This window comes from Haliotis rufescens, unplaced genomic scaffold (assembly GCF_023055435.1).
Source record: "Haliotis rufescens isolate VD_foot unplaced genomic scaffold, xgHalRufe1.0.p SCAF_1, whole genome shotgun sequence".
NCBI classification, from domain to species: domain Eukaryota; kingdom Metazoa; phylum Mollusca; class Gastropoda; order Lepetellida; family Haliotidae; genus Haliotis; species Haliotis rufescens.
The window spans coordinates 57,622,704-57,644,741 of NW_025963779.1; the positions used below are offsets into that span (position 1 = coordinate 57,622,704).

Here is a 22,038-nt window from a genome sequence, read left to right on the forward strand (position 1 = left end):
CATTGTGAGGGTGGACAGGGTGCAATTGCTGAAGTATAGTCGAACGGAGCCAAAAGAAGACAGGTATGGGAGGCTTTTGTTGTGGCTTCCGTAGAAAGTGGGATGAAGAGTCTCTTGTGGGTGCCGAAGTGGCTGCCCAGTCTCGAGGTAGATGTGGAGCACTCGAACTGTACATGACTTCATGGTCATCTGGGTCGAGGATGGACACCAACAACTGGATGGTGAGATGGAATCAGTTTACCGAAAGCTTCATTTGTTTAAGTCAGAGACAGAGCACTTGGTGTGTAAATGCCAGTGCCCTGATTTGGTCTGGATTGTTTGCTAATGATTGATCCAATCCAGCTTCCAGCTGGCCTCCAAAATTGTTGCCCTTGGCCAGAAGCAATTAGCATTCCTATATACCTGCATCTATCTTGTTGGTAAGTAAGGTCACAAGGACAGATATTCTTCACTCTAGAACACAGGATCAAAGAGAGGGAGGGGTTTGGGTGGTGGGTGCAAAAAGAGTTTTAAAAAACAAACAAACAAACTTTCGGCAATGTCACCCGTCTCAGACTCTAAAAGTTGTGAGAAAGCATGAATCCCAGGAAGACTTCTATAGGCTCGGTATCGCCTTGTTGAAAGGATATATCATGACGTAGGCCAGAGTAAGTTTGGTCTTCAGAATGCCCACCATGCTTTTCTCCAGGTGGACAATCATCAAAACACATACTGAGAACCATGTGTGACCACCCAGTACCAATGGGACCAACTATCCTGGTAGTTTTAGCTGTAAATAAACACTCTGGAACCAGTTTCACAAAGCAAGGTTACAGTTACCGCCATTGTGATTCCTTGACTTATGACAGTCATAGCGCTATGATTGCTTTGTGAAACAGGTCTCTGATCTGCATGTTGTCGTTCCAATGATCATACTTAGTCACAAGAGAATTTTTTTTGCAATTATTTGTTATTTTCACAGGAGCTGTCATTACTGCATAGCATGTAATCCAGAAAGCATGGAATCAAGTATCCATGTAAATATGCTACCATGGAATCAGGTAACCATGGAATCAGGTAACCATGGAATCAAGTAACCATGTAAATATGCTACCATGGAATCAAGTAACCATGAATTCAAGTAACCATGTAAATATGCTACCATGGAATCAAGTAACCCCGGAATCAAGTAACCATGGAATCAAGTAACCATGTAAATATGCTACCATGGAATCAAGTAACCCCGGAATTAAGTAACCACGGAATCAAGTAACCATGTAAATATGCTACATGGAATCAAGTAACCATGTAAATATGCTACCATGGAATCAAGTAACCATGTAAATATGCTACCATGGAATCAAGTAACCATGTAATCAAGTAACCATGTAAATATGCTACCATGGAATCAAGTAACCATGTAATCAAGTAACCATGTAAATATGCTACCATGGAATCAAGTAACCATGTAATCAAGCAACCATGTAAATATGCTACCATGGAATCAAGTAACCATGTAAATATGCTACCATGGAATCAAGTAACCATGGAATCAAGTAACCATGTAAATATGCTACCATGGAATCAAGTAACCATGTAATCAAATAACCATGTAAATATGCTACAATGGAATCAAGTAACCATGTAATCAAGCAACCATGTAAATATGCTACCATGGAATCAAGTAACCATGTAAATATGCTACCATGGAATCGAGTAACCATGGAATCAAGTAACCATGTAAATATGCTACCATGGAATCAAGTAACCATGTAATCAAGTAACCATGTAAATATGCTACCATGGAATCAAGTAACCATGTAATCAAGCAACCATGTAAATATGCTACCATGGAATCAAGTAACCACGTAATCAAGCAACCATGCAAATATGCTACCATGGAATCAAGTAACCATGTAAATATGCTACCATGGAATCGAGTAACCATGGAATCAAGTAACCATGTAAATATGCTACCATGGAATCAAGTAACCATGTAATCAAGTAACCATGTAAATATGCTACCATGGAATCAAGTAACCATGTAATCAAGTAACCATGTAAATATGCTACAATGGAATCAAGTAACCATGGAATCAAGTAACCATGTAAATATGCTACCATGGAATCAAGTAACCATGTAATCAAGCAACCATGTATAAATGCTACCATGGAATCAAGTAACCATGTAAATATGCTACCATGTAATGCTGTAACCATGGAATCAAGTAACCATGTAAATATGCTACCATGTAATCCAGTAAGGGCTTTACATACCTTTTGAATATTTTTCAGCCACTTGTTACACACTCTGTAGAACATTGCTTCAGTCTTCTTGTCACTGACACGCCAGCAATCTCTGGAACATACATCATTGCATTACGATATGACATACCCATGTAAACTGATCACTGACACATACATATACAACTGTTTTCATTAGCAATCTTGCATGTGCTAGCAATATATTTCAATCTCTTGAATACAAAAAGGGACGTAATTCTGGATATGTAAACCAAGACACAAGAAAACAAAACGAATTGTCAACAGACTATATCACTACAAGACAACTTGTCTGTCAAACAAACTTTTATTGAATAGAAACTAAGTTTTATAATGACCCTATTGATCACATTATAGCAGATAGACAAATGTGTCAAAAGGTTGACAACATATAGATAAGTCTCTACATGGATATTTTCAGAACTATAAGTGTTAGGAGGATTTTACACTGCTTAAGGCAATATTCTAGACATATCATAGGGGGAATACCAGAAATGGGGTTCACAAATTATACCCAAGTGGGGAATGAAACCAGGTCTTTGGCATAATGTTTGTTTTATTTGTTTGTTTGTTGTTTAATACCGCACTCAGCCATATTCCAGCTACATGACAGCGGTTTGTAAATAACTGAGTCTGGACCAGACAATCAAGTGATCATGAGCATCGGTCCAAGCTATTGGGATATGATGACATGCATCACCTAAGTCAGAGAGCCTGACCACCCGGTCCCGTTAGTCGCCTCTTACGACAAGCATAGTCGCCTTTTATGGCTTGCATGGGTTGCTGAAGACCAATTCTACCCCGTATCTTCACTGGTCCTTTGGCATGATGGCCCAACACAGTAACCACCTCACTCAGCTTGATAATGTGTAAGAATCTACATCAAAACAAACAAGAAAGCCCACACTAAAGATGGCTTCCTGTGGCTGTCATTACCTGAACTCTTCCTTACACATGACAGGGTTGAGCCTATCAAACAGGAAGTGTAAGATAGCTTCCGCACCAGCCTTGTTTGGTAAGTTGAACATGTCCCTTTTCAAAGAATAATAAACACATTAAATATATCAAATAATATAATGATGTTCAAATAAATATTACACTGTTTATCATGCTAATCTACATCATTATGATGCATCACGACATTAACATACATGGATGCATGATAAAATAATATGTGGCCAAGATATCTAATTTGACTCGATATCAAATATTCAACGGACATTCATGGTCAGACATAACCTTTGATGGTGCCCTTCTAAAGGCAGTGTTCAAAATCAAGAGACGGCTGGGTTGGTTTGTTGGTTTGTTGTTTAACGCCTCACTCAGCAATATTCCAGCTATATGACGGCGGTCTGTAAATAATCCAGTCTGGACCAGACAATCCAGTGATTGATATCATGAGCATCGATCCTCGCAATTGGGATACAATGACATGCATCAACCAAGTAAGCGAGCCTGACCACCCGTTAGTCGCCTTTTACGACAAGCATAGTCACCTTTTACGGCAAGCATGGGTTGCTGAAGACCTATTCTACCCCGGAATCTTCACCGGTAGAGACGGCTGGGTCTTAATGGCGCTCAGCATTAAGGGATAAAACAAGGACTGGTTAGCTCTGAGTCAGCATACAGTGTCCAAGTAGGGTATCCACCTTAAAGTGTGGCAGGGTTAGCGCTATAAACATGGCATGAAGCACACACATCGCTATGCAATAATCTTGAATGCGACGTTAAACCCCAGTTCACCTCACTTCAAAAACCGAAATGTCAGGTGGTATCTATCTGGTAAATTTTCGGGTTACAGGTATTGCGAGGTAAAACTGTACTGCATTACATATAGCATTATGTCATGAGTGACATAGAGAGTGAATGAATTGAGAGGTTTGGAAACTAGATGACATGTCCATGAGATGTATGATATGAGCATAAATAAAATCTGCTTTATCACTGATAGTTCAGTAAATATATTACATAAGTAAATCAGCCATAGTAGCGTTAACACTGGTTATCACATGGTTATGTTTGATTATTCCACTGATTTTACCTAGAAACATGTGTATATTATTTTGTGAAACTAATGCATGTATTTAGTGAATTGGTGCATTAATATACATGGAAAGGGTTTCACCTTGACCTACAACACTAGGTGTCCAGAGAATGAACACCCCCCTACCCCACACACACAGACAGAGCCTTCATGCTATACATTTGTGTGTAAAGGACGTACATTTCTGCGTCATATAAATAACCCTGCATGTATCATTACTTCCTTGCTAAGATTTGAACTAATGAATGAGGACATGAGGCACTCACTTGTTGAAAGGAATGCTGTAAGTCCTCTGCTGTGTTGGAACATCAAGTCCGAGTAGCAGCCAGTTCGTAAAGAGAATTTGTCGCTTGCTCAGTGGGCCACTTGAATCAACTGATGGTGGAGCAGCCTGACGCATCAAAACTGATGTGTCAAACTCCATCTCTGAAACAGTTACAGAGTGTTGATCAAAAGTAATGAATATGTTTAAGTTTGTTGTTTAACGCAGTACTCAGCAATATTCTAGCTATATGACAGCGACCAAACTATCCAATGATTGACCTCATGACAATAAAACTATGCAATTGGGATACAATGACATGCATCAACCAAGTCAGCAAGTATGACTACCTTATCTCATTATTCACCTTTTTTAAAAAAAAAACAAGGGTTCCTGAAGACCAATTCCAAACCAGATCTACATGGGATTAATTTGTTTAATAAACCAAGGATAGAAATTAGCATCAGCCTGCCAGTCCTCGCCAGTTTCGCTTATGTTAAAGGTATGCATGCTAAGGGCTGGTAGCATTTTGAACATTTTGGGGATGTTCCTATATGTTATCACTATTTGGGCTAGTAGACTTTCCAGGTGAATTCTATCCCTGATTCAGGGATTTCTAGAGGCTAAAGGACCCGTGAAGACCCGGGGTAGAATAGGTCAACAAATCAGGACCCGATTGTTAACCTTATGCGTAGGCACAGTAGCCATTTTCTACACAAAAGAACACTCATATGCATTAATCAATAGGTTAAAAGAGATGGCTAACCCATTCCCTACCTCACAAACTAACCCTAAGGATAAAAAAAGGGTGTCTGATTGGCAAGTTTTGCCCACCCTCAGGATCACGTAGGGGTGTTTGATCGGAAATATGTGCTTGATCAGAAAGGGGTCCAAGGGCTAAGGAGAGTTTGGGGTAACCTACTCTGACCCTAAAGAGTCTTACCGGATCTGTGAGACTTGAAACCTGAACAAATTAGCGCTATAGTAAGCTGCAACAATAAACTGCATGACCAACATGTGATAGGAGAGTTCAACAGTGTTAGGTGTAGCTTATACTATTACTACTGACTTTGACTATTGTCATATGATGTTGATCCTAGGAAAATTTGTCAGTAGCACAAACGCATGTGATGACCTCACTGGGATCATGCAACCTCCTTCAAAATATTGTGACAGGGCAGCGCATTGAAAACACCTTATATGTATAAATGGAAATGAAAAGTTTACCCACAAAATGCACTTTGATGTCAATGGTTACTTTGTGCCAAATTGGAAATGCTGTTAACTGTATCATGACAAAATTCTTTCCGTCACTAATTGAATTTAACTGAACAAGCTATGTGAGAGGCTAGATGAAGAAACGTATCCCTCTATTATGGGTTTTCGGATGCTTAAGAAACATTATAGCTTCCCTCTTATCAAATGTACAACTGTAAAACACCTCATACACTTATAAAAGGGTTACAGCTAAAACATCACCTCCGCGAAAAGTCACCGAGCGAAAAAGGGCACCAATTGGCACAAAGGTCACTTTGCCTAAAGCAAAAACGGTTACTACTGCCAGGCAAAGACGGCACCATATTTCTTTTTTACCTTGGTACTGAAATAAATGAAATCAAACTCACATGGTCACTTGCAAACACCAATAATTGTGAAATGTTAAAACAAGGTTATATTAGAAATTAGCCTCTACTCCAATTTACTTGCAGACTCTGATTGGGAGGCTCAACTAAACATATTGTGAAAACATCCCTTGCTTTGAAATTTTAAGTATCTTTACTCAAATTAACTCTGTGTCAAGCTGAAACTGTATTTAAAAGGCCTAATATGGTGCTGTCAGATCACAGTTGGTGTGGTCATACAGTTGGATGACACCTCTAAGGAAGGGAAACATCGCCACTACTACAACATAATATAATAGGGCATGTAAATAAAGCTTATTTACAACTACATAAATAATTCTTATCGTTATTAAAAATAGAGGTGCTGTATTTGCCCGATAAATAGTTGCCGTTTTCACCAAATGAGGTGCTGTTCAGCGTTAGAAACTAACAGTTTTCATCCACTAGTCCTTATAATGATAACATATAGCAAAACTCTTAAAAATGGCAATTTTCTACTAGTCCTTGTGATACCTTTACCATTTGGCAGTTTGGTAAGGACTATAGGACTAGTACCATTTTCTAACCCTGCTGTTTTCGCCCAAGAAATCGGTGACGTTTTGCTGAAGTGCCGTTTTACCCCGCACCCATTATAAAAGACAAGTTTCTCTTAAAAACAAGCCACCATCTGAGTATTGACAATGTCTGGATGATGCTCCAGCACCCCCACCCCCGCTATAGCGTGAGTTATCGCGATAAAAAAAGGTCGTCCGAAAACGTATGATGTCCGAAGACGTATGATTCGACTATTTGTTTACTAACATTACATAAATGATTCCTGGCTGTAATAAATTACGATGTCTTTGATGTTGACAGCGATGGAATCCATACCAACAAGTTAGAGTGACAAATCATGACAATGTAATGTAACTAACTTGAGGTTTTAAAATATCATTGTGCTTATACATTTGCTATAACAATGCCATATTTATTAATGACAAGCATGGACATGCATATATGCGGGAAAAACATACCGGTTGTGTTTATGGTGCAACGCTAACGTCGATCACATCGAAATTGATTAAACAAGCACTTCGTTAACAAACCAGTCATGTAAAACAAACTATATCCGAACCATCAACCAAAATAGCAACGGAAACACATAACAGTGATGGTTTGAACAACAAATTTGACATTTGCTTCGAAGTAGCCGCCAAAGGTAACCGGAAGTGCTAATTTTTAGAAATAAGATTACCATAAGTAGGACTGTGAAATTGAAATAAGATTGACCACACATAGAGAGGATTGGGACTTCATTATGAAGTCAAAACATATATTTGGATTACAATATAACAAGTTTGTTTTAGCCCAAATCGTATTCATTGAACGACTCAAAACAATTTGTCAAGAGGGAGTTCACAATTATTGCACTTCATTGACCGTTTCAGCTTTTATTTTTAACTACTAGTAACAACCAGGGGCACTTAACTCTTCGCAACTAAAAGAACGTATGTTAAACTTGAAGAGGGAATTTTAAAGGGCCTGTTTCATATAGAAACAAAATGTGATTTAGATGAACCGGTACACTCACAAATAAGTAGGATGGCGAGACTTATGAGAAGAATTTCTCACGTTTGAATAGATCCGCTTGATATGAAGAAACCATAATATACAGATAGTAACACGGGATCATTGATATCTCGTTGGTTTACCTTAATTTCAGTTCATCGCAAATATCACTTAACCATGATGCACGTTTAGCGGCCCAGCGTGTCGTTATAGCCAGTGCGATATTACCTGAAACTGAACAGGCTTTGGTAATCATTAACGTTAATTACAGAGCGAAAGTATGATTCCAGCACAACACCACTGACTGACACACGTCAGCAAATATTCAATCTCAAAGATCTGTGTCATAAATTATAAACTTTTATCAGTGTATTTATGTGTTTGAAATTTCATAATATAAGTGAATGAACTTTTCTTTTGTCATGTTTGTCTGATTTAATACAAGTGTTTACAATTAGAACTTTCTATTTCTCAACAGTCCATCTTGAATAGATGTTACACAGATTCATCAGCTGTATTCAGAGGCTTATTATCAAGAAACAGCTACAGAAGAACCTGCCGCTAGCATCAGAGGTGCTGTCATGTCACTTGCTGCAGGCTGGCCTACCACCATGGACATCATTCTGTGTCAAATACAAAGCAGTTGTAAATGATCAGTTTGGATTGTCACATTTCAATTGGAGAGTAGAGAATGCAAATTATCACATTTTGAGAACTGGTTGTTTTCCTTTCATCAAGTACCACTGTTCACGGCGAGAGTACCAAGATCTCAGCTTTGAAAACACATTCTTCACGTGTCTCAAAGTTCTTAATATAGGTAAGATGTTTGGTACTTTGTAGCTGATAACAGTAATGCATTTTGATGAACTAAGCATGCTATGTGAGGAAGATGTTAACATGGCTGATAGCTAGTGTGTCAATCAACACATGTCCAGACTTGATTATTTGCATATCATCATGATATTGATGAAATATTGCCTCAAAATAACATTAATTTGCATATATCTTCTTTATTTGATTTTGGGTTTTCTGGAGGTATAAGTTTGTACATACTGTGCAATTTGATCCGTGTGGGAGTGTTCTCATGATGTAGTGTCTGACTGACTGTGGTTGGGGATTTAACGTGGGCTTTCCGACTAACAGCGTAATTCGCACACGGTGTAGTGTATGATTTATGATTTGATCTATCTAAGCAAATGTTAAGTACTCTTAATTATTAAATAATAATCAATTTTGACTTATTTTTCCTTTCACGTTTGTTTTCTTCCTTTTAGGTATACCAACTCTTGCTTATGGCATAGGGTCGTGGGTGTTTGCAAAGATCTCAGAGGACGTCTCAACATCAAAGGGTACTGTCTCAGTATATTTCCTCAACGAAGAAGATAGAAGTTCTCCCCATTAAACAATATTTGTGTAGTCAAAGCAGTCAGACAAGCCCACGTCATGCCTCCTCAGTCCTATGAGCTGAGCATCCCTGCTCTTCTCCTTGTTTTGTTTGTTGTGTTTGTGTTGATAGTTCTGATTGTCACCATTGTGGTCAAGATAATTAAGTGGATTGTTAATGGTGCGCTTAGGATTGTAAATGGTCCTGAGCGTGGATCACCGGAGAAAGCAGTACATCACTCTGCAAATAAACCACAATCTTTGAAAAAGGAATGAATTTACAGACATTGAAATGTGACATTGTAAACATGGTAAATGCCTTGTGAATTTAGTCTCTTTCATCTGCAAGATGTCGTTATATTTTCCCGTTTAAGTCTTCAAGTTTTTATCTTTGATCATGTTGATAGTTTAAATTTAATATAGTTTCTCCGCTGAAGCAAAGTTTGAACGCATCTTCTTTAAAGTTTGTTCGTTTAACTATTTAATTTTATTTGGTCTTTTTCAGTGTGGTAATTGCGTTTTATTTTCTGGGTGAAGTTTAACATGTTTAAGTTCTCTCTCTTTGGCAGATTGAACTGCAAAAAACATGGTATTCTTTTCCACTATTTTTTGGTTTAGGCATGTTTCATCATGTTACTGGTAATTATGTCATTTTTATATGTGAAAGATAACACTTATGTCCTTCTTTAAAAGCTGTTTGCGTACGTGAATGTGTGAAAAACAATGATATTTTACAGTTTCAACTCCGTTGTCTCACTGCTGCAGTAAATGGCAGTACAATTTTTAACACTTGTTTTTTAAATGGTTGCTTGTTTCACATGGTTGAGAGTTATGTTATGGTTGTTTTTGTGTCTCTCAACAAAACATCATCAGTGATATCATTATTGTTATGAGCTGTTTCCTGCCTGTGATTGATTTTACGTCATGGGGAGATTAGATCATGTAGACAACATGTATGACTTATATACCCCGGAGACAAATTCATGGTGCTGGAATTGATTTATTCCCAATACTCAGTCATAGAAAGTAGTTATTGGTGCTGTGAGAATGACGCTTCCATGATTGATATTACTGTGTTAGATATGAAGGCATAGATCATCTGTTTATGATGGCAATATTTCATATACCCTATTTGACGTAATAAGCGCCCAGGGCGCTCCTAAAATTAGAAATAGTGGGCTCTTATTAGAATATTATTTTGGAGAAAAAAATTAGAGTTGAAAGATCGTAAATTTCGTGTTTTATGCTGACAGCCTGAAATGATACAAAAGAAAAGTCTGTGCATATTATACACGACAGATATATTTTCCAGAAGTTAACTGCTCATAATTAAGGGTGCATATAACACATGAGTGCGTATTATACACGAATAAATAAGTGTACATTGATCAATCGAAAGGGGTGCTAATTGGGATTGTTCACTAGCCAATATATTAGCAAATATCGCCGTTGGCGCTTATTAGAGCGGGGCGCTTATTACGTCGAATACGGTATTAGCATGGTTGCAGAGTTGTGATCAGAATGAGTTTACTGCTAGGGATGTTATGCAGGGAGTTATCTAGACCGTCTCAGAGCCTGACATTTGGCTCCAAGTCTGCAGCAAATGTCAGTACAAATTTCCAAATTGGAATTAAACATTTCCCAATTCCTGCTGTTATAGTTATAACTAATGTTATGATGATGTAGTGTCTGACTGACTGTGGTTGGGGATTTAACGTGGGCTTTCCGACTAACAGCGTAATTCGCACACGGTGTAGTGTATGATTTATGATTTTATCTATCTGAGCAAAAGTACTCTTAATTATTAGATGTGACTTGTATACTCTGATCCCAGGACCTATACAGTGGAAGAGCCTTAATGATTGGTTTAACTTCATTGCATTCAATGCAGTGTTAAATTTCAATGTTAAGATACCTCTGAATTTAGAAAAATAAGAACTTTAAAAATATCCCAATTTTGAAAAAAATACATTCTCATCATTGCTTTTCACAAAAGTGTACAGATATAAAACAGTTACTTGGTGGTTTGATGCATATCATGTTAGACATGTACAAAGAAACTACATGTATGATCTACCAAAGCTATACATGGTAGAATTTGACAAGATCAGTGATCCAACAGCTCTTTCTTACTTCTTGTACAAGAGCATTATACTAGGTTACCGTATTCGCCATAATAATTTTAGGCCCGAGGTGCTTAGAAAATTGACCGAGGAGGGTGCTTATTAAAACCGTTCACATTTTGATTGTTGTCAGAGATCCAGTGGTAAAGAACAGACTTTCCATCATAGTTACTGGCTTTACATACCCATTTCTACAATTCTGTCTTTACTGTGAAAAGAACCGTAATATGCACAAGAAAATATGGATTTAAGTGTTAATATCTGGGCTTAGAATCAGGCATTTATTAATATTACAGACTGGTCTAGTTGTTCAGGAGGTGCTATTGGGGTGGGGTACTTAATACAGTGAATACAGTACCTTCTTTCATGCGGCACAATGGTACAAGACACTGCAATTCACTATTCAGAGTTGTGACTCTTAGCCATGTCAGGATCTGCTGATCCATGGTTCAAATGCTAGATTTGCCCTGATAAGGATCCTTCGCTTATCAAAATGATAACCCTGCTTGTGGGTTTCCCAAAGAACTTACCATGTATCCCATTTGGCTTTCCTCCCCCATGAGCCTACATGTGTTAGTATTACTGACATTCTGTTCAGTGAGAAGTGAAGACACTCACTCATGTCATCATTGTCAATACTTCATGGGTTTGTATACATAATGCTTTTCTATAGGGCTGGGACGGGTAACTCGAGCACTCGGGTCAGGAGCTGTGGTTAGTTTATGTGATATATTGTTTATTGACAAAAATTATCTAAAACTCTATGGTTACTCACAAGTCACTAATGTTCGCATTTCTTTCTGACTATGCGGGGCGGTCGGGTAGCCTTGTGGTTTAAGCGTTTGCTCGTCATGCCGAAGACCCGGGTTCGATTCCTGACATGGGTACAATGTGTGAAGCCCATTTCTGGTGTCCCCTGCCGTGATATTGCTGGAATATTGCTAAAAGCGGCATAAAATCAAACTCACTCACTCACTCACTCTGACTATGCACCCATTCCTTCTGACTTTTATATGTTTGAATGAAGATAAAACTTCAGTGTATGCATGACCAGATTGTTTTATACGTGTATCTAAATACATTTTTCCAGGGCTAAGGTCAAACTATTCCCAATCGTACATTTTGTACCTATCTCTTGAGACCTACAGTGGGTATTTGGGTAGTGTCAGGTAATACGGGGTTGGGTACCCAGGTAGTAAATTTAGACTCATCCCAGCCCTACTTTTCTATCACCCATGAATACCTATTGAGTGCTGTTTTCAATGAGCGGGGTGATGGGGTAGCCTAGTGGTTAAGGCGTTCGCTCATCACGCCAAAGACCCGAGTTCGATTTTCCACATGGGTACAATGTGTGAAGCCTATTTCTGGTGTCCCCCGCCGTGATATTGCTGGAATATTGCTAGTACCGGCGTTAAACCATAGTCACTCACTGTTTTCATTAAGCGTTCAGATTACATAACACAAAGAGCAATATTTCTTGCGCAACATGTGCCTAATGGCTATCTTATCCACACGTTGCTTCAGTATCAGGCAGGGGTGGCCGGTTAAGGCGCCGTAATTTGCTGTGCAGAGTTGTCTCCCATGATTTATTGTTTGAATCACGGTTCGCCCTGATGTGTTTCTAGGTTGTTGGCACCATTCCCTGCATCTGAGACCAGCATCACTTCAGGCATTCCTCCCACATGTAAAGCTGAAACGTCATGGGCAGATACAGAGGGGGGGTGTGCACCGGGGCACCCCCTTTTTATTTTGAAAAAATCTTTATTTCTGTATAAATTACCACCAAAGACAATAGATAGATCTTAATTGTGCATCCCCCCATTTCAAAAAAGCTGTATCCGTCCATGAACGTCGTGATATAACTGGAATACTATTCAAAGCGGCATTAAACCCAACTCACTCCATCACCCAATACATACTGAATGCTGTTTTTGACCAACAAGCCACAACTTCCATGAGTTATATGCAGCCACATTTCATTGCTTGACTTTAAATAGAAATGCATATCAACAACACAGCACAGCAGCCTGATGTAGTCACATTGATGAAGGAGCGTAGTGTATACCAACTCGTTAAGTTTTGACGATGCTCATTCAAGTTAATCATGAGAACAGGACATTTTTTAGTACACCAGTATAAAGCAGAATATACAAATTAGATATGAAAAGTTCAGATTTAATTCCACTGTTGTGACTGGTCCGTGAGGAAGATGCTGGATGATTGAGAAAACAGACATGATGGTCTGTTATTGTGTCATGAACAATATTTCTGTTGAACATATTAATGTTGTCAAATGTATCATATATCATGCAATAATTGATGTTGTTGGTCTATGGATTTCACACAGTAATACCCATTTCCATTATGCTATGCACTAGTCAAACAGAGAAGCTATACCAATGGTGATAGGTAAATGTCGCTACTCGCACTTGTGCTACAACAGATGTTTCACTTTATCCCTGGACTGATGAAATTTAAAAAAATGCCAGTACAATACAATTTTGTGTAAAACATTCAAAGTGAGAGGATTTGTAAAAAGTGAGCAAAGCCGTCCATATTGTTTTCAAAGCCAGTAATATTTTTGTTTGGAGGGGGGTTACAGATTTTATTTGAAGAAAACATAGATGGTGATACGGCATGTGGTAAAAAAATGATAACATAATTTTAAACATAGTTTTAGAGTTAAAAAAAGAGACGTGAAAGAAACTTTAGGTTGTCCCATGTTGATCTATTTTGGAGGATTTATTCCTGAAATTTGTTGACAGACATAGTGGGTAAAGAGAAAATTATTTGTATTATCCTCAACAAAGTAGTTATTAGATGTTCTTTCAAACATTTTGGGAGGCACTTTAATTTGTTTTGTTTTTTACGACTGTTCAAGCCAATGTTGACATACATGGTTCACATGAAGCAAAACTGTTGCATCAAAGTGCTTATCATACCTCCATGTCAGAATAATGAGATCTGACTGGTCCACGTGATCTTGATAAAATACTGTTTGTATCCCGCCTTGGAGGGGAATATATTTTTCAGCGTGGTAATAAATCTCTTACACCCCGCCACAAGCAAGTCAGGCTGCACGAGGATTTCTGAGAGGCAGAATAAATCCAATATACCCAGCTTCAAAGCTGAAATCTGCACACTTTTTCCAAGCCAATGGATGTCACGTGACATAACGCAAGCTAACCTCAGCTCAATCGAGCAGCTGTTTTCTATCAATTTGGAATTTATTTGAATTATTTTATGTCATATTGAAACATGTCGGTAAGATTATTTTGTTGTAGCAGGATCACTCAAGGTACATGGGGTTTTATGCATTCCTCGTTAGGTTTTATACCACGAGCCTGACGAATAAAACCCCACGTACCCCTCGTGAGTCTGCTACAACTTTTAAAGTACAGATTATATCACTCGGCAATAGTCTTTGCAGGGGCTTTGGAACAATAAAATTATGTGAGGCAGGATGTTTTGTAGTGAAGCAGGCAGAGATGAAAAACTGACAATTAATTTATAATGGCCTTATTTAAAGATTTTAGTTCTATTCCACATTTGTGAAATTATGGTTTGGTGGGTTCATAGACAATAATAATTAATACTTGACAACAATACAGAAACTAGGGTGAAAGTGAGATGCCAACATTATTCTCTGATAAATACCAAGGAGTATATACATAATATCCGGAACTTTGTCACTAATTGGTCTGTTGTGTGGTGCTCATTAAACAATTAAACCATGGTCACAAATGTGCTTCTGTTTCACTGATGTTTTTGTTGTGCCTTTCATATATAATTGTCTTTCATCATATCAAATAATACTTGTCCATGATCTCAGCAAAGTAGATAAAACGATGCAGTTGTTTAATGATTACTGAATGTTGTGTTTCAAGATGTTTGTGACAAGGAATCATGATCCTTCTGACCAATTTCTAGAAGACATTGTTTTCTTTATTGATGTTGTCATGGTTGATTTCAGGTGAATTACTAAAATAAATTTAAAACATAAGTTTGGACAAACAAAATAATGTTTAGAAATCAGAACAAAACAGATCATTTTCTTTTATTACTTTCGCAAAAAAATACGCTAAATAATATGGTCTGATCTTTAAAAAAAGATTTCTGTATCTTTGGTTCAATTTGACAAATTCCCCAATATGTGTACTTGTCACATGTCATGAGATTCTCTTTAGATTGATATGTATTTATTCACAGCTATAAAAGGACTACTGTTTTTATTTATTTTGTGTTGCTGATGTGATATGAGAGTTTATTTTGTGTTCATGTGCAGGATTAAGCATCGGTGTTGGAACTAAAATACAATTGGTTGGTTGGTTGGTTTGTTGTTTAACGCCGCACTCAGCAATATTACAGCTATATGGCGGCGGTCTGTAAATAATCCAGCCTGGACCAGACAATCCAGTGATTGATATCATGAGCATCGATCCACGCAATTGGGATCGATGACATGCATCAACCAAGTCAGCGAGCCTACCACCTGATCCTGTTAGTCGCCTTTTACAACAAGCATAGTCGCCTTTTACAACAAGCATGGGTTGCTGAAGACCTATTCTACCCCTGAATCTTCAAGGGTCTAAATATCACCTGGATCATGAAAGCCACTTCTTAGATTACCTTGATATATTGACTACTGTGTTGAACAAGGATAACTATATTTTCCTTGTTACTCCTTGCTGTTGTCACCTGTGTATCTTTAACCTCAGATGTGAAGAATACCAGTTATCTACTGGTTTATTACCTCAGTTGATTTTCTTTCATTTGTCACCTACTGAAGTAAGATAGATTTGGGCAAATCGAATAAATATTAGAACTGTATTTGGATATATCTTAAGAAATACAATAATCTATTATTTTTATAGGACTGAAGGAATTAAAAAATTGGAATCGGATGTCTTCTGTATCCACAGTGTCTTTCCTATTTTGTCATCACCTTGTAAAGCCTAAGTCCTGCACTGAACAAATGAAGAACAGTTTCTTTCAAAAGCAATTCATGTTATTTGTGTGCTGTTGAATCCTTCAAGTTATAATATTCTGATGGAAATTAATAAGAGAACACTTAGTTTTAGACACAGTATATGATGCTATCATGGGTTCCCAACAATGCGCATAAACATCAAAACATTTGATTCTGACATATGTTGAATTTGTATGCATGCTATTTCGAATGTACTGACAGTAAAGCTTATAAACCTATACCTTTCATGTTTCCCTTATTCATTTCCATCAGTATAGTTATTCTGAATTTATAGATTTTGGATAAGTAAAATATATATGCACCACCATCATTGTTTGTTCTGTTTCTCTCATAACTGGGAGAATAACACATTTCATCTTGCATGTTGTTGTCTGGAACAAAATGAATGTTCAAAAACACTTTTGTCAGTGGGAATCGAACTCATTCGTGACCGATTCAAAGACGAAAATTCAAAATGACCGTCGACATTTCTCACTTATAATAATAGAGTTATCTCCCTTAAGTGATACGGCAAGTTCTCGTTTGAAAGTGTCTGTTTTCATTTCTAAAACTATTTTGTATGGTAAGAATTAATTGAGGGTCAACATTAAATAAATGTACACTATATGAACGACGAAAGACCCTAACTCGAGTTGTAGTTTGAACATATTCTCTCATTTGGTACTCCGGATTTATATAAAACTACTTACCTCAGAACTAATAACAATGTATAAATACGGTCAACAGTAAACTGAATTTGTAAATTTAAATGGATTTTATATAACTTAGCCACCCAGTCTATGTGATAGTTCTACATCTATGATAGTCTGATCAATTTAAGTGGAATATTCAAGAAAATAGATCACTACATGTCAAGTATCTGAACTTTGAAGTTTTTTTCCCCATTGCGTTGCAGTAGACAATTCATCTTTTTTTGTAGCTGTTTATGTTTTACACCTCACCATGAACTGTTGACATTTAGCCTATTGGGAACAATAAATTGCAGTAATTTCCACTTGAACTATACCTTTAAGCACTAAATCCCTAAATATAATAACTGGATGGAAGCCTGTTGTTTTAAAAAAAATAGCATTTGATCGTCATGTCGAAGAGACGGTTGGATTTCACACATTGGTCTATCCCACCAACCCTTTGTATTATTGCTTTAATATTTCCAGGTCAGTTAATATCACGAGTGTCAGAAATGCACTATCCGGTAACCTCCCAATTGTCGGACGGCTTATACCGTGATTATGTAAGGTTGAGTGCACTGGTAATTGTTACTTGTTTGCCTTAGCGTGAAGTGGAACAGCCTTACACAAATGACGGAGAACCAAACTATTACTGCTCAACCCAGCTTTAGCAAATGTAAAACCTCTTCCAAAAATTCAAGGAGTCTTCTGCCCAGTGCACATCTTCTTCTTCAGACGCAGCAGTCTTCCTCAGATTCTCTGTAACCTTGTATCTAGGTCAACTTGGCTTCTCCTGTCTTCTCAATCCCTTGAAAACCAGTTGAACAAATCTGTAGAGGTTGGACTGCTGATGTGGGAGACTGCGGTTTACACGAGCATGGAAACCCTACATATACCACATGTGGGATTATACTCATAAAGTAATGTTTTTTCGTAAAAGAGGTATCTTACGTAAATGGGGAAAATTGGTTTGTAAATGGCAAAGAGACATTTCTTATTAATATGTCCAAAGTTTCACAATAACAGAGCTTGTAGCCCAAGTTTACTTTTTGAATTAATGTCTGTTCTGTTCATGATATGGAGAAGTTAATCTTTTTAATGCGTTCTTGTCCTTTCTAGCATTTAATTCGCTTGATAAAAATGCAAAATAAACTCTGAGGACAAACGATTTTATTAACATACACTGAGTCCCATGTTCCCATCATTGAAAAAAAAACCGGGCAAAGATCAAACACAACTTATAAAAACTGATTAATAATCTGGTTAATCTGTATCACCTAACGAGTTAAAGTATCTTAATCCTCTCACCGTTTGGAGATGCTCATTAATTAAGTAGGTAAGACAAGGCTGTGATATTTGACACACTTGATGATTGGCACGTCTGGCAATTGGGGCGTCTGACAATTTGGAGCGAACCCACTATCCTATATAATATATATTAAAGTGGCGGCAGAAAGACCCGTGATCTGTCCGTGTGTTCGACGTCGCTGTTGGTGCCGCCATTTGCTTAATGGATAAGGTGTAGTTTTGTGTAATAAAAGGCAGGTCGAGATGAGGTTTTCACAATTAGTCGTTTGTTTTTCATGATACGTTTAATCAAGAAAAAAGAATTTCATTGTGATGTGTTCCGGCAACGTGTAATTTTAGGTCTTCCAGCTTATTAAAATTAGTATGGGTCTTCAGCAACCCACGCTGTCCGTTAAAAGGGACTATCGTAAGAAGCGACTAACGGGATGGGGTGGTCCAGCTTGCTGACTTGGTTGATGCATGTCATCGTATCCCAATTGCGTGAATCGATGCTCATGATGTCAATCACTGGAATTTCTGGTCCAGACTCGATTATTTACAGACCGCCGTCATATAGCTGGAGTATTGCTGAGTGCGGCGTTAAACAACAAACAAATAAAATTAGTATGGCTCGATGGCTGTCATAATTTTTAGCTCGCTATATTCATAGAAGCAAGGAAACAGCTCACACACCCACTCACTTGTGCACACAATCATACATATATAGTTAAGACTAAGTCATAATGTTAAATATGGATTCGTGGCATTATTCCACTTGGACTTTTGAGTGGATGGTAGTGCAGTTAGTCGAGTCTGCAACTTTCAAAGAGTATTTTAAGATAAATAGACGCATATATGCATTCTAAGGGGCCGCAATTCGCTGCGCAGAGTTGCGCCCATGGGCATGCCAGAAACCTATGATTGTGGGTTCGATTCCCGGTTCGCCCCGATTATGTTTCTTGGTGTGTCAGCACCAAACCCGTGCCCGTGGGTCTCACCAAAGTGGTAAACGTCTGAGACCTGCCTCATATTGGGCTGAGACGCCGTAATATGATTAGAATATTGTTCAAAGCGGCGTTAAACCCAACTCATATACGTCCTATATAACCATTATCAGTCAATCAAACCACTGATTATCATTTGGGGAAAACGCGCGCACGTGCGGAACTTAGATTCACCCGTATTGGCATACAGTCGTGTCTCTTTTAGTGAGTGAAATAATATTCATGTTATGTCACGTCGTTTTGTTAATAATCCAGTCCGTCTCGCAATTGAGTCTTGTACACTTGTATGGTTTAATGTGCGATCTTCATAAATACGGATAGCTGCTATAATCATTAAGCACTCTCGCATTCCCGTCGTTAGATTGATGCCAAATAAGCGCGAGCTTTTCCCCAAAAGATATAAATATAGATTTGATCTACTTTCCACTGCGAAGAAAAATCCGTCAGCGCATATTGAGCAATCTTATAGTGTAACAGATGAGACGGAGAGAAGGTCAAATACAAAACCTTATATTGCAAAGCCAACTCTCATTCTGATCATACATCATTCATTCGCTGTGCATTTATGTCGTTACATTTGTATGACTATTCACAGAAAGAAATATGATATACACAAATATGTAAATATATTCACAAACAATTATAGATCTCAATGTATTTAATTAAGGGAATATCTGTTGCCAAAATAATATGAGAATGAATTTCTTGTGCTAACGCACAGATGAATAAATAACTGGTGGAAACAGTTGGAAGGAAGGTAGAACAAGTTGTGTCAAAATGGCGACGGACGAGACATTAGCGATCTCGTCATGTTTATGATGAATATGTCAAAACGATTTTCATATTTGTGGAAGGATCGGTAAAGAATGAACCGGCACCAGGTCCTTACAGGGGCCTGCAACTCCGGAGAACAGTGTTATGCAGTCGGAAGCGTAGAAGGAATACATTTTACGGTGGGTACATCTGTGAAAGCGAGCCGAATCGGCATCATTTGTGATCAATCTGGTTTCAATGAGGGGGCGTTTGGGGACATATACCGTTCTCTTGTTTTCTGTCATATGTCGCCCAGAATGTGGTGATGTGTGCATAGGTGGTGTTTCAAGGAATCTTTTGAAAACGGATATCATTACCTACTAATTTGCTAAGCATACTGATTTCAAATTCCCCAGATCTGAAGTCAATGTCACCTGTCACTGCAGATGTTCGATCTACAGGAACAGCATTTCTACACTATTATGAAGGCATAACGACAGTTCATTGACATTTGACAGTGACAGTGTACTGTTGGTTTTGTTCTGTTATCCCCTTCCCCATCCTATTAATGCTGTCTATTCGGTCCAAATGCACTGACATAACCTTTATGCTATGCTTACTGTAGGTTACACAATACACAGCTGATTGTGTTAGCTAGGCATGGATAAACCCTCTCTTTCTGGAAAATGATTGGTAAACACATGATTCTTCATATATTAAAGAAATAAGATGATTTAATATATTGCCTAATGATACACAAATAATTAGCAGCTGAAGATTGTGATTATTTTGCAATGTTTAGGCCCTACCTTAGTAAGATCCTTGAATATTTATTAGTAATTCAGTGATGTATGGCCAGACACATGTTAATAAGTTGAGATGATGAAAATATTGCGAAATAAGCGATCCATGTATATCCAGAAATGATCAGCAAAATTAACTCTTGTTAGCATGGTTAGGAAGTACTAAACATGCTAAAAAAACAAATCATATAAGCTCCTAGTTCATATACAACTTTCGAAAAGATACACAGCGGTGTCACATAACTAATTCACACATAAACAAAAGAAACCACCATGATGATGCATATATATTTCAGTCATTGCTTCATTTCTCCTTAAATATATGATCTTTGTATACGCATAACCTGAATATATCATGAAATCCATAGTACATGCACATAATGTCATGGAAAAGCATCTGTAGATCGAATTTGACTGAATAAAGTATTTGAATGTTATACCAGAGGTATTACCAGATATTATATGTATAACTTAAGAGGTGTGCATGATCATGTGCTGTTTATCCAATGGCAATAACTTGTACAGTTAGTTGATGAGAATTAAAGTCCTATTTCCACTCTTTTGATTCTCGGTCGTCGTGTTATAACAAAAATAGACTCCAACCTTTTCCATGGACAGAAATAAACGCATTTGCTAATAGTTTCACAAAAATCAAAGTTATTGGTACAGTCAAATTTTTTCACATAATATTTAAAAATAAACACAGGAAAAATGGCGAGAACTACTGTAGTCGGTGGACATTAAATGCTGTCAGTGTGAACTAATTTATGTCTGGCTCCATGTGGCACACTGCACTTGACTTCCAAGAATTTAAGGATGTCATTGTATTTCCTTGTTTGAAGCAACTCTAGGTGGTAAGGAAGAAGAAAATGTGGTATTGACAGCCTGAACTTGATTTTATGATGAGTAATGATGTACATATACAGTGGAATCAGTCCAATTTGGACTCGTTTGGGACTGATAAAAAAGTTGGGTTTATGACAAGGTCATCCTGTCATGATGTCAATCACTTTATTGTCTGGCCTAGACTTGATTATTTACAGATGGCCGTCATACAGAGTACAAAAAGTTGGACTGTAGATACAATGAAAAGCAAATATCTTTCATCTTTATTCGCATACACATACATTGTACATGAAATATTGACATGGGCTGGCATGGAAGTGAAGTACCGAGGTGGTTCACTTATCATGCTTATGACAATCTGTGTTTACCATTATTTATTGACATGCTCATGACACTGAGTTTATCTAATTACTCTGAGTTGCTCATTAAGCGTTAAGAGG

At 37.7% G+C, this 22,038-nt stretch overlaps 2 protein-coding genes across 11 annotated transcripts in view; one reads left to right on the top strand and one right to left on the bottom strand.

The window, feature by feature from the left end:
• The window catches only part of LOC124131503, a 28,436-nt gene extending 21,033 nt beyond the window's left edge, over positions 1 to 7,403 (bottom strand). Inside the window, exons 1-4 of the mRNA XM_048398445.1 lie at positions 7,204 to 7,403; positions 4,573 to 4,732; positions 3,199 to 3,294; positions 2,257 to 2,338 (exon numbers count right to left, since the gene is read on the bottom strand). Coding sequence (XP_048254402.1) covers positions 2,257 to 2,338; positions 3,199 to 3,294; positions 4,573 to 4,730 — 336 coding nt within the window. The 5' untranslated portion in view covers positions 4,731 to 4,732; positions 7,204 to 7,403. The remainder of the gene's footprint in view (positions 1 to 2,256; positions 2,339 to 3,198; positions 3,295 to 4,572; positions 4,733 to 7,203) is intronic.
• Positions 7,404 to 19,973: 12,570 nt separating this feature from the next.
• LOC124131479 (dmX-like protein 2) overlaps positions 19,974 to 22,038 on the top strand; it is a 104,624-nt gene continuing 102,559 nt past the window's right edge. For all 10 annotated transcript variants that reach the window (XM_048398447.1, XM_048398473.1, XM_048398456.1 and 7 more), the window contains exon 1: positions 19,974 to 20,149. In XM_048398447.1, the coding sequence (XP_048254404.1) occupies positions 20,063 to 20,149 (87 nt within the window). In that variant the 5' untranslated portion in view covers positions 19,974 to 20,062. The remainder of the gene's footprint in view (positions 20,150 to 22,038) is intronic.